This window comes from Topomyia yanbarensis, chromosome 2 (genome assembly GCF_030247195.1).
Source record: "Topomyia yanbarensis strain Yona2022 chromosome 2, ASM3024719v1, whole genome shotgun sequence".
NCBI classification, from domain to species: domain Eukaryota; kingdom Metazoa; phylum Arthropoda; class Insecta; order Diptera; family Culicidae; genus Topomyia; species Topomyia yanbarensis.
The window spans coordinates 450069266-450082583 of record NC_080671.1 but is presented as its reverse complement, the minus strand read 5'-3'; the positions used below and the strand labels follow the sequence as shown (position 1 = coordinate 450082583).

Genomic DNA, 13318 nt, shown 5'->3' with positions numbered 1-13318 from the left:
TGATATGCAAAGAAACATGTCGTCCACTGTGTTAGAGATTGGCGTAGCACAGTATGGGCAAGGCCCATCATATTCCGTTCGCGACTGGCATATTTTAGTTCCTCTCAGGTCCAGAAAAGGGGTTTTCTAAGTCAATTTTGGGTCGCTGAACACGAAAATCAGACTCAATTTCTTTTCCAAGGAAGTTCGAGTTTTTTTAAGAGTTTTTTGTTTTTGTTCTATTTTTTTTATTTTCGCTCTATTTTTTTATTATAGAAAACATATTTTTTTATATTTTCAGAATCTAATGTGACAGATTTTACAAATTTTAAGGTGATCGCGATAAGCTAAGAAAAAGGATGTTTTCTAAGTAAATTTTGGGTCGCTAAATACGAAAACAAAACCCATTTTTTTCATTTTCGAAATTACTTTGAAAAATATGTTGTTGGTGACTGCTTTTAGTTATTTGTCGATATCTTGTTCAAAATGGATCCGATTAAAACAAACCACTTTCAGTTCGAAAGGTGTTGATGCGCCCTTTTCGAAAATTTATATTATGCGTAGATCAAATGTACATTTATTATGATTACAAGCGACCAAAGTAAAAAAAAGTCTAACTTTTAACCTTTTTTAAAAAATGCATATTTCTAGTTAATTTTTTATAACAAATCAAGAAAATTTTAAGCTAACGGTCACAAAAATCGGATGAAAAATTCAGATGGTATGAAACACTGAGTGAAAATTGTAACGTAACTTTGTATTTTTCGCACAATCATACTTGCGGCTTAAATAATCTTCTACACTTGATAGTTATCGTTTGTGTTGGGTACAGTCTTCTCGAACTTGTCACCGTCTCAAAAACCCTGATATCGCATTTCGTAAACTGATGGACCCTAATTGTGTAACCTTTTACAAAAAACACATACAGATTTCTCATGGTGTTGCAACAAGGGGCTCTCAAATGAGTCTATCATTACACGTTGCCACTTTTTATAGCGTTTGTTAACTGCGGCATTTGAATTATTTCGGATTTTTTTTTATTGCACAATTAAGTGCTCTTTTAAAATGTGCAAATATTCGTTGGAAAAGTTTTGTTTTGTCTGTGTTGAGTACATATTTAACAATCATTCCAGAAACCAGTTGATCGAAAAAGTTCTTACTGCTTATGAACATTATTTCGGATTCGAAGCTAAATTCGTAAATGAGCTTTGTACTCCTAAGTCGGTATGCGTATCGTGTTTGATGAAATATTCCATCAGGACGTCGCAGCAATTGAAAAACGATATGAGAGCTTGTAGTGACTATTGCTGGATGCAAATCCGATAAGACTCTATCACAAACGAATGTATTCAAGGGGAAAAGTTTTTTTCAACCGGAATTGTGATTGTGTGAACAGTATAAAGGTACATTAATAGATAATAAAAAGAAGATTTATTTTTAATTCCATTATGTGGTAGGTATTTATTGAACTGTGTAGATTCACATTTCGTCAACGTCTTGCTATTACAAAGCCTTGGCAGTACAATCTCTTAGAGGAATTTTCACCTTCTGCTTCAACAGACTTCGCAACCGATTCTTAGTATACAGAACATTACGTGGCTAGTGCTACGATCCCACTGAGACTCCTTCCCGATAGGGGCTCGAATATTTGACGACTGGCTTATGAGACCAGTGCTAACACCCTTCGAATCGGCGTACTAGGGCAGGGTCTGCTAAAATCACAAAATTTTAATTTCGCTCAATACGCCATAGCACCAACATTTTCCATCCGATGTTGGTGATATTAGACTTAAAATTAACGTAAACATATTATCTGTCAATTTAGATTCTAAAAGGCCCGGAAAAAATTTGCTTTGCTGTAAAAAAAAATCAAGTAAAAATTAGTAACTTTTTAAAAGAGTCAAAAATTCACTTTTTTAACTTGGGTTTCTGGAAACACTAAAAATTTTACATATGATCGGCACATATTATATCTTTTTGGAAAGGGTATCGCAGCACCTTTCAGCCTGAACATTGATCAAATTAATTGGATGATTTTGACACAGAATATTGACTAAAAACTAAAAAAAGTACTCAAAAACTTTTTAAGAAAATCACAAAATCGCTTCTTTATACAAAAAATGAATATTGTTTTCGTGTTCAGCGACCCAAAATTAGTCTACAAAATACTTTTTCTCGCTGCTTTATTTTTCTTGTAAACTAGTGTTATCACGAGTATCTTGAAATCTAATTTCTAATGTGCCTACAAAATTACTGAAAATCCATTTAAAAAATTTGAGTAGAAAGCTAGAGTCGATGTTCTAGGAAGAAATACGGTTTCTTTAAAAACCCTTAATAAAAACATTGATTGGTGCTACAATGAAATAAACCTACGAACATTAAAAATCTAATTCACTTTTCCTGCGAACGAGGGACTGTAGCGGTCTGGTACATCATTTATAACACAGCTTACTACGAAGATGGCTTTCTGTTATAATCTTGTTATTACATTCTGATCGGGAAACCAGACCCCCTTAACTATCAACATGGGAACATTAAAAAAATAACAATCATCGAATTTCGACCATGCTGCTAGACTCGGGTAGAAGCAGAAAGCAAAAAACAAATGATTCTTCACATTTCCTTCCGATCATGCTCAGATAAATCTGTTTAGCTCTAGTTTTTCGTTCTAAGTTTATAGTTTATAGTTCGCTCTAGAGAACCAATGCGTCTTTCAATTTACATATCTTTTGATTCTCTTAGTCATCAATCTACCGAAAATAGGCAACAAAATCGATGCAGTAAAACTTTGTGGCATTTTAATCAATTTAAACATTATAATCGGTTTTGCTAAATTTTCATTACGATCTTTTGTGTTTGAATTGCAACCCATTCGATAATTTCTTGCCGGGATCTTTTTTATCAATCAAATGAAAAACTGATGGATATCACTTTTCCCAGAAAATCCACACTGAAATGCTTGTACTCCTACCTAGCGATCAGCGACAGCGAAACTGGTATAACACTCATCTTCCGACCACCGACGAGATAATCTGCCTCCGCTCCTCCTTTTAGCGCTTTCTTTTTTATGAATCCAAAGTAGATCCCAATCAACAGACAGCTGACCAGCATCATCACAAACACCACATAATCGTATAGGCCAAATTTTTGCAACGACACTTTCACTTCGTCCACACTGAGGCCCGCCATTTCTTTTGTTGGTATTTAGCGGCGATCTTTCGGTAAAAAATTGTATCACTACCGATGATTCACGATATCAAAACGGCTTTTCCGGCATCCCTTTGGGGATGAACAAATTTTCGAAAAACTTCTTTTCTTGCATCGAGAGAAAGAAAGACCCGCTGCGGAATGATCTGACCGAAGATACTTTGCTTGAAACTGACTCGATCTGGAACCGCCAAGATCCAACACTCAACTGACCGGATTGATAAAAGATAAGAGAGCATTATAGTAATGCGAAATTACGTCTTGTTAAAGCGAGCAGATCGGTTGCAAGATTTGCAAGCGCGTGTTTTTGAGCACGGTGAAAGATCTTTTAAAGTTCCGTCTTCAACGGAATTCCAATTCTTCCAGATGAATCTTCACCGTGCCAGTGGGATCTAGCTGACCGTCATCCATCCACTAGCGTAGATTATTCAATTTCGGACGGATCGAGTGGAAGTGGAAAATTGTCTTTGGTCAGCGAACAGATGACTTCAGCGATCAGTAGCTCACCCGAGCATGATTCTAGGGCGATGGGAGTGATTGCTGTGAGATTGTCAATTGGCGTTTATTTTAAGCATCCGTAATTGGGTGTAATAGTTCAAGAGGTGACGAGAATTCAGCTGTAACTGTTCTACAAGATCATCAGAGCATTTTCAATGAGTTTGGTTCATGACTGTTTAAACGGCGCTGAATTCAGAAGTGAAGCCTAGCAATGTTTGATGAAAAGGGACGCCGAGATTGGGATATTTAATAGAAGGGATTTCCCCCTCAATTTATTTGGGTTGATTGACAGCCTAATAGAATTGGAGGAGAACAACAAAGATCATGCAAAATCAGAGACAATTGTATTTTATTATACTTTTCATTGCATCCAGTTTCTTCGAATATTGGATCAATCCTATTGATTGATATCTGCTAAGAACCGGTTGGGATCGTCAGGTCTAAGTCATTTCGAAGGTGGACTAAAACGACACAAGATTGTCCGTATTACTACGATTTCTGCAAATTAATATCAGTACACTGCCCATGATCGCAAATCAGTCCCATAAAGATAGGAAATCCCATAGAAATTGGAACAAATATAATTATTCAATGTCCAGTGTCGAGTCGAACCAATCGGTTGGACGATTGTCGAACTTTCTTGCTAGGTAACCAAGATTGCACAATCAAAAAGTATGACGAATAACACATCATCAAAGTAAACTGGGGAGTAGATTCTGTCCATTTTGACAACAGTTGTTAGCTGGTGTTTATTGATGTGTTTGTTCCTAGCTTTGAAAAATAGTTACAGTTGTGGCAACTAATTAAGTTGTTCCTTACAAAAACTACGGAGAAAATACGGATAATCAATACAATAAACAGGTAAAGTAAAAATTGGTAAATGCATATTTTTATCCGCCACCTTCCAAGCCATTCCAAGCTAGATTTACTAAAATGATATTAACCGCATTCCGTGCTGCATAAGAAATAAGCGCATTTTAATCAAAATTTGCATAGTTTTAATCACACCTAATATGTGCGAAACTTGATAGATTTCCCAAAACCAAAATAAGCCTCCCACATTAGCTTCCCCTCGAAAGCCAAATATCTCTCCATCAGCGCCACTTTTCCTGGTGGGGGATCCCAATGAGGGGTTTCGGGGCGTGGTTTGTTCCTCCGTTCTCGCGGGGTTCGATTTGCAAGAACAGGATAACCATAGGTAGTAAGTAGTCCACCACACTGCACATCAGGGGCAAATGCTCCCGTGAGCCTTCAGTGATTCCGGAGAGTGTGGGAGACTGTGGGCCTACTGAATGAATGAATCCTCTCCACCATGCCGTGCCAGCTGGCAGCCCTATGGCCACGGTACCGTACACGGCGTGGTGATGGGCTCTCGCGAATTTAATTACGCGAAACAGAGCTCGGGTTGTTCTCCTAGATGTATGTCATCACCTTTTGCATGTTCCCTGTTGCAACGCGGAACCGTGGCAGAGTAGGATCGATAATTAATGAGAGTGAGCGGTGGGGTTCTGTTTGTGGGTCTGCTGAGTTCCGTGTCGGAAGGACGTTTTGTAACTGGGAGCTCTGTTTGTGTTTTGCCACGTGAGACTGGAAATTGAGTTAATTTAGATGTGCGAGAGAGTAAAATCACCCCAACTGGTGGGTAAGGGGTTGGAGAGGGTCCGGTGATAAAATTTTGCATTTTTCACTATGCAAACAACAAACGGGCTGAGTGGTGAGTGGCCTACTTATACAAATGTAGTAACTACAGAGTATATTTTGAAGCATTTCGTAGTAGCGCGGGATTTGTTGATGGCGATCGTCACTCTTGGTGATGGGTTCGAATCATAAATCGTGGAACATCGGAATTGGATAACCAGAAACATATCAAACGTAAAAACCATCTGTATAGAAAGGTACATTATCTGTAACCTGGGAAAGTTGGATTAACGTTTCGTTTTCTACTCATCAATATTGTGGACTTAACGTTTGTGTTTTAGTCAAGTAGGCTGAACTATACTGATGAGACGAAATCGAAACGTTTACGTTAATTCAATTAGTTATTGTCCACACCGGTTTTTGGTTCCATGCTTAATGGGTATTTTGGATATTCACAACTATTATTAATAAAAAAAACTAATGTAGTGGCCGACGAATATTTTAAATCGTACTTGCTAAAAATAATTTTTTAACGCACTGATCAAGTTGTTATCGAAATTTTTTCTTTGCTTTATTAAATAAGATTATTAGTGCTCTTGCGTTTTTGTATTTCTGGGTGGCGTTCCGTGCACTGTCCCAAAACTGACTTTTAGCGGCGAATAGATAAGGTCCTTCTGGTTGTAAAAGCAGCTTTCCACTAATCTCATTTATACATTATACTTTCGGACTAAAAAAACTTTTTAGTAGAAATATATGTGAATGAGCGCAAGGAATCTGGAATGCCAACGACTATGACCCGCAGTGGGTACACAGCTACTCAGTGGTGTAGCCATTCGAAACTGCCAAATTTCGATGTTAAGTAACATTGAAGAATATCAAAACGTAAAACTGTTAATCCTCCATATTCAGAGTTTCGAAATATAGTAGTAGAAAACCTTTACAGCAAGCTATTCTGAAATTACTGTATTTGATAAATCTCTTCTGCGGTAATTAAACAATAAATTCACATTGCGTTCAAGGTGCCTCTGGAACCCACAAACAAAATTTTTTAGGGAACTAGATTTAAAAAAAAATCCCAGATATTAAAAGGACTAGTGGATTACCCAAAATCACAAAAATTGATTCTATTTTTAGGAGCTAGCATCAATTCGGCGCTAGCTTAGTCCGCCCAGTGTCGGATTCTGATGAGATGAAGTCGAAACGCAAGTTTCAGTTCCATCCATCCATCCATAATTATATTATAGGTTTTGTTTTCTCAACTGGCAATGATTGTTTCAAATCATTTTCTCCGTAGCCGTAAATAGTTTTCACATAAATTTTTCTTCACTAAGAAGAAATATAGCATGCCCAGTCCATTTAAATCCCTATATGCTGCATTCATGTAGCCTTTATATTTTCAACAAAATTGTTTAAAATGATATTATCAAAAACTTTGCTGAAGGCACCATGTCCCTTAATATTTTTGAAGAATTCATTCTCCATAATTACCTCTATGAGAATTAATCACTAAAATTTCTATATCAAAGCATGCGCTGTTTTATGTTGACAACTTCCCGAAAGTCAAGGATTATTAAATTAGGTGATCTTGAACGTTGAAAATTGTTTCGATCATTTATCCCACTTTAAAAGATCGCAATTTTTGACTTCATTGACATATTATACAAGAAAATAATCTATAGAGGTTTGAAAACTGTTCCATGTTGATTCTTCTTGTTTGTAGACTGGAATGACATCTGCTAGACCACTAATGTTTTTGAGTTTTCAATAATTCATCAAACTCATATAAAATTTTAGCATTTTTCGAAAAATTTGCGATTTTCATCATACCCCCCTCCACAAACCAAATTTCTGGCTACGCCACTGCATCTACTACATTAGGCGACACTTTTTAGCTTAGCTTAGTTGACCACCCGTGAGTTTCCCGTGATTGATCAAAGCCCTTTGAAATTGAATATTGAACCAATTGTATGATACTTGAGAGTAGTACATCATACTCAACGTGCAACCTAAAGAGACTAAGAATAACGTAGATGGCCACGCCCACGCAGGTCAATTCTGGGATGACAAGGAATGTTAGTTCAACACTTGTGACAATGATGACCGAGGAATTCTTTGTATCATTCACAAGTGCCGCAGGATAAGATTGGTGTTGGTAGGTAGGGTAATGAATCAGAATATTTCTTAGTAGATATTGTGATTTAGCTAAGTACTCACGCGCTTTGTCTTTTCATTTTAGATCAAAGGTTTCAGGTGTGTGACTTCCTGTAGAAATATGAATGCCATTTGAATAGGCATTTTAATAATTATTCTTCCGCGGGGCGTTACCTAAAAGGATAAAGCCGCATGAAATATAATAGCGGTTTCTATTCATCTATAGACAATATGATCTTAGTAATATGTACGAAAGTTGCTCGCTCACAATTTCCAAGAATTCGAAACGAGCAATTTGAACTTCGAACAGCCGACCATGGGGAGTATTGCCTCTTACAAACACTTCAATGATCATTTCCAATGTTTGCAGTACAAAGAAAGCGTACAAAAAGTGTAAAAGATATCCCAAATGAATGTGAAGAAATTCACTGCAAAATGTTATTGACAAGTTGGCATCTCCACTCTCCCTGTCAGACACGTTTCCATAATTAGATTAAATGTCAAATTGCAAACGACATGTTTATTAGGCGTAATAAATGTAATAAACACAACGACAAGGGCTCTTGATCCATTGGTGGCCTAGAAGAAGATGAGATGGGAGATGAGTAATACTGCCAAAGACCGACTACCATATGAGCGGTTCAGATTCGAAAGAGTAGCAGAGTGCATGATTTTGAAGAATGGACCACGAATGCGATTTTACGAAGTTTTAGCTTCCGTTTGCTCTACATTTTCTGACAGAGTGAATTTCTGGAATGTTTAAATTTTTTCCACTGTTTAGGAAAGCAAAAGTAGTACAGAACTAGTGTCAGACTTTAAGAAGTCACTTTTGTAGGTATTCGTCAATGTAGATTTGTCGGTAGACGGTTCCAGATTTAATTGAAATAATAGTTTATTTTGACACATCTACAGATCGCTTGCCACACAAAAAACTTTTTGTGCAATGCGACATATTCATCTTAGACCAATTCACTTTTTTTTTAAATACGGTTTTTAAACCAAAGCTTTGAAACTGGCGTGGAATAGTCGGTATAATAATATATGTTGTTACATAGTGTAGAATTAGACTTCATCCTTTACAGCTATTGAACAACCACCAGAAGAGACCTAAAACCTTGGTATACAATCGAGAATAGCAAATCAGAAATGACTACGTCAGTGATCCACTAAATACCTCAAGGCTATGATGCAAAACCTTAAGGTCCGTCCAGGTTAAGTCTTCGGTACGTAGAAATACCTTGACCTAGGAACTCTTAGCAAGTTGTTAGTCGCCTCTTACGACGGGAGAGCAGATTCCCAGCGGTTTAATTCTTGGCTGAAATAGTGCAAAAAGATTTTGGCCCGACGGAAAACACACTGCTTTTGCCATCCCATGAGATATATCTTATTTGACCATTCCCGGGTGGATTCGACGTCCAAATAAAATCGTCGGTCCGGTCTAACATCAACTGAATATGATTAACGATAGAAGACGTTTTACTGTTCGCGGAAGGAAGGACCCACCTGTGAATTGTAAAAAAACGTCTCATGGAAAGGCTAATGCAGAAAGGCTTTTGTATAGATTCCATTTTAAACGCATTCTGCATCCGCCCCTGACAGGACCAGCCCCAAACTTGGTTCCGAAAAAAAGCGATACAGAAGAACTCGGATATTTTCAGGATGTTCCGATAACTGGAAGCGACAGAAGCTGGTGTTGCTGTCGATGCAGGGAATATCTCCTGGAGATCTTTTAGCGTATAGGTCAATATGTCCCTTGATACAGATGGAAAAATGTTAGAGAGAGTAATCTTGAACACGCCAGCCAAGTACACGGAGCGTGAAAACTAGGCAGGTCTACAGTGGATGCCATCCGAACGGTTGTGGCCGCTGCTATATGGTTACCTAAGATGTGAAGAATGCTTTGAACAGTGCTAGCTGGGAAGCAAACGCTCATTTGCAGTACAGGAGAATGACAAGTAAGGCGGACGTTACTCGGTCCGACGCTGTGGAACGCGGTGTATGATGGAGTATTGAAGCTGAACCTTCACAGAGGTGTAACGATTGTTTATTTCACTGGTAATGTGGTGTTCCAAGTAGTCGGAGAATCACTGCAAGATGTGGAGGCACTCGCCACGGAGACGATTACCCATCATAAAACAGAATTGGTGTTGATTAGCAGCCAAAAGACCGAATCATGCGAAAATCGCAGTTAGAGAATATATCATCGACTCGAAGCGTGAAATTATGCTGTTGGGCGTGATAATCGACGACCGACTGAATGTTTAAAGCTTCGTCGATTATGCTAAGGGGAGAAGGTAAGAGCAACCACAGCTTTGGTCGAGGCACCAGTGTATCGGGAACCACGAACCATGTGGGTAGAATCTCCCGAGCGAAGCCCGTGAGCAGGTTAGTTCCACCGCCAGGGACTAGATCGAGTAGGTCGAATGAAGCGCTAGCGGTGGATCGTCGAGTCTTCACCGAACCAGAAGCTACGCTCCATCCGGTATTGCCGAACCGACCTCGCCAGCTACTGGTTGACTCGTTGAGTGGACCATTCGAGTAGATTGCGACAAATAAAAAAAATAAAGAATGGATAAAGGCTATGATGCAAATCCGTTTTGGTTAAGTCTTCGGTACGGAGCAATACCTAGGAACTTTTAGCATGTTGTTAGTCGCCTCTTACGACATGGGAGCAGGCTCCCAGTGGTGCTATTCTTGGATGAAATAGTGCAAAAAGATTTTATCTCGCCAGACACCACACGGCCTATTACATCAAGAGAAATTTTTCCCAAAAATTTTGCGAATGTTTTCACAGATTCGCAAATCGAATTGACTGCTAGCGATGCAACAATGATTACCAGATCTTCTCTTCGGCTTAAGTCATCTTTCAAACCAAAACCCCATTAGTCTCCTCCGTTATTCTGAAAAGACACATCGAAGCTTTGATTACTCCGCTTCCTCACATATTTCGAGCCTCTATTGCTAGAGAAGTTTTTCCATCTTGCTGGAAATCCGCGAACATGTTCCCAGTCCATAAAAAGGATAATAAGCGAGACGTCAACAATTACCATGGAATAACTTCATTAAGTGCTGTCTCGAAGTTGTTCGAGCTGGTGATTATGGAACATCTTTAGGCTCACTGTAAACAGTACCTAATTGACGATCAACGTCTTCACATCTGGATGGTACAGATGGCGTTGCTGAAAATGCTAAAAAGACGCTGAATTTCACGGCATTTTCACATGTAATGGTTGACACCAGAGCAGTACAATCGGTTGCTGGACGCAGTAACCGACTCGTTAGTCGGACGAATGCCGGTTGTTATACGAGGACAATTTAACGCTTGAGCCGTGCAGTGGCACAGCAGGCTGACCAACGCAAGAGATTACAGCCTGTTGGAAGCCCTGGCGAAGCTGAATGTAAAACTGTGCAACGTAGGTTCTGCTAGCACAATCCGTGGAGACGGTCAGGAATCGATCATCGATCTAACACTCTGCAGTCCTTCGCTAATGGATAACATGAATTGGGGGTAGGGTAGGGTAATGATCAATACACACTACACATATAGCGACCCCCAAGCGATCCACTACACAATTAGTCGGCGAAACTACATTGTAACACGGAGAGCGAGGACTGACGAGGGGAAGTGGAAAAAAGGACAGCGACAGGGACCTTTTTGTGGAAGCACTTTGTGCTGACAGCCTCATTCCAATTCCGAATGCGGATGAGCTGTCGGAAACATTAGAGAGGGCATGTGACGTCGGAAACATTAGAGAAGGCACATTAAGAGAGCAACATCTGAGGCAGTCCAGCACGTCAACCTGCTACAAGGGGCTGTACAAAGAAGTAGACGTTAACCCCTGGGACAATGCTCATTGTGTCCTGTTGGCCAGAATCGAGGGTCCATCGACGCCAGTCGAAATGTGCGATGACAAAATGAAGATTATGGTGGAGGGTCTTCTTCCGAAGCACGACTCAACCGCCTGACCACCTACACCGTACCTTGATGCAGACGGTGAAACTACTGGTGACAATCGAGTCTCCAACGACGAGCTCCTAATGGTGACAAAAGGGCTGAAAGCGAAGGATGCTTCCGGACCGGACGGTATCCCCAACGTGGCACTGAATACCGCGATTCTGGTGTTTCCGGACGTGTGCAGGACAGTTGTACAAAATGCCTGCACCAAAGCTACTACCCGGGTATATGGAAGAAACAGAAGCTGCTGTGTTGCCGCCAAAGCCAGGCTTCCCAGGCTAGGATATCCAGCTTTGTATCGGCCTATATGCCTGCTGGAGGCTTTTAGTAAATTTCTGGAAAGAATCATGCTCAACAGGCTGACGAACTACGCTGAAAGTGAGAACGGACTATCGCAGAGGCAGTTCGGGTTCCGGAAAGGGATATCGACGGTGGACGCCATCCGCAGTTATGGCGAGCATGGAGAAAGCGTTGAAGCAAAAGAGAAGAGGTAGTCGCTACTGTGCCGTAGTAACGGTCGACGTGAAGAACGCGTTCAACAGTGCCAGCTAAGAGGCGCTGCACAGAATGCGGGTTTCGGACTAGGCCCGTGCTCAAGGGGAGAGTTTTGGGGGTTCAAACTATTGCGAGCCATTTTGATACATAAAAAGTCATTTGGCATTTGTTTGCAGGCCTTGGCAAGTCTCCATATTAGCAACAGTTGTGAGTAGACCAGTTACACAGCAAAGGTTGATCAACAGGATGGCAACGGGAGCTAAAGCGGGAAAACGCGAAGTCTGAGAAAATTGGGATATCGTTGCCTGTAGAAACGTCGGAGTGGTTGACAGCTAAATGGCTCACGAAAGTGGGCGTCGGGAGAAATTCCGCCGTCGATTAACTCTCAGCACCAGCTAACAGATAAATAGTGAAGAGTAGCGCCAAGAAGGATAATAAATCCTGCGAAAGTGATTGTAAATAAATGTCAGTCATTATGGTCGGCAGCTCTGAATCGGTTCGTGTCTCAACATGTGTCGATATTGGTAGCAGACCTGAGCAGGTCAGTTTTACCACGAAGGTAGTACAGCAAGCAAGAAAAAGCAGCAATGGAAAAAAACAAGAGCGATTAACACAAAATAAAAAGAGCAAGAGCACAACCCTTACTGATGCAATACCTAATTATTGCCCCGTATGGATGAGGATTGCGAGAAACTTTAGTCGGTAGGCTTAACTACTACAAACGAATCCGAACTACCACGAGCCAGCAGGCAGCGGTGTCTGTTAAAGATTCCTTCTCGCTAACGGACACTTACCCAATTTGTTGTCAGTAGATTGGTACACAATATTCGACTCTTTAGGCCTCGGAAAAAGTTTTCAAAGTTTGAGGGTTTCCATACCTCTCTTTAATAAGAAACAAAAAATCAAAACACCCCTCTTGAGAATTTTCTGTGCATGGGCCTGTTTCGGACTATCTGTGCAAAGTTCTGAAAAGTTACTTTCAGAACCGAGTACTGGTTTACGAAACGAACATGGGACAGAGGTTGATTCGGGTCACGGTAGGAGTACCTCAGGGTTCCATACTTATCCCATCGCTCTGGAATATTATGTACAACGGAGTATTAACACTGGAACCGCCCAGGGGAGTTGAGATCGTCGGCTTCACAGATGACGTTGTCTTGACAAAACCCTACGAAACCCTTGAGGAGGTGGAGATCTTGGCAAAGACAATAGGTATTGTTGAAACCTGGATGGCTGACTTCAAGTTGCAGCTGGCTCACCACAATACCGAGGTAGTAAAAAAATCCAGCGTGTTGAGTTCAGCGCCGGGGGACAATCCTTCCCGTCGATGCGTACGCTGAAGCACTTGGGTGTGAGGGTTAACGATCGGTTAAATTACAACAGCCATGTCGACTA

At 40.4% G+C, this 13318-nt stretch overlaps 1 protein-coding gene across 1 annotated transcript in view; it reads right to left on the bottom strand.

Annotated features, from left to right (window-relative positions):
* LOC131685770 (sodium-coupled monocarboxylate transporter 1) overlaps positions 1–3389 on the bottom strand; it is a 32010-nt gene extending 28621 nt beyond the window's left edge. Inside the window, exon 1 of the mRNA XM_058969709.1 lies at positions 2951–3389. Within this exon, the coding sequence (XP_058825692.1) occupies positions 2951–3168 (218 nt within the window). The 5' untranslated portion in view covers positions 3169–3389. The remainder of the gene's footprint in view (positions 1–2950) is intronic.
* Positions 3390–13318: the final 9929 nt, after the last annotated feature.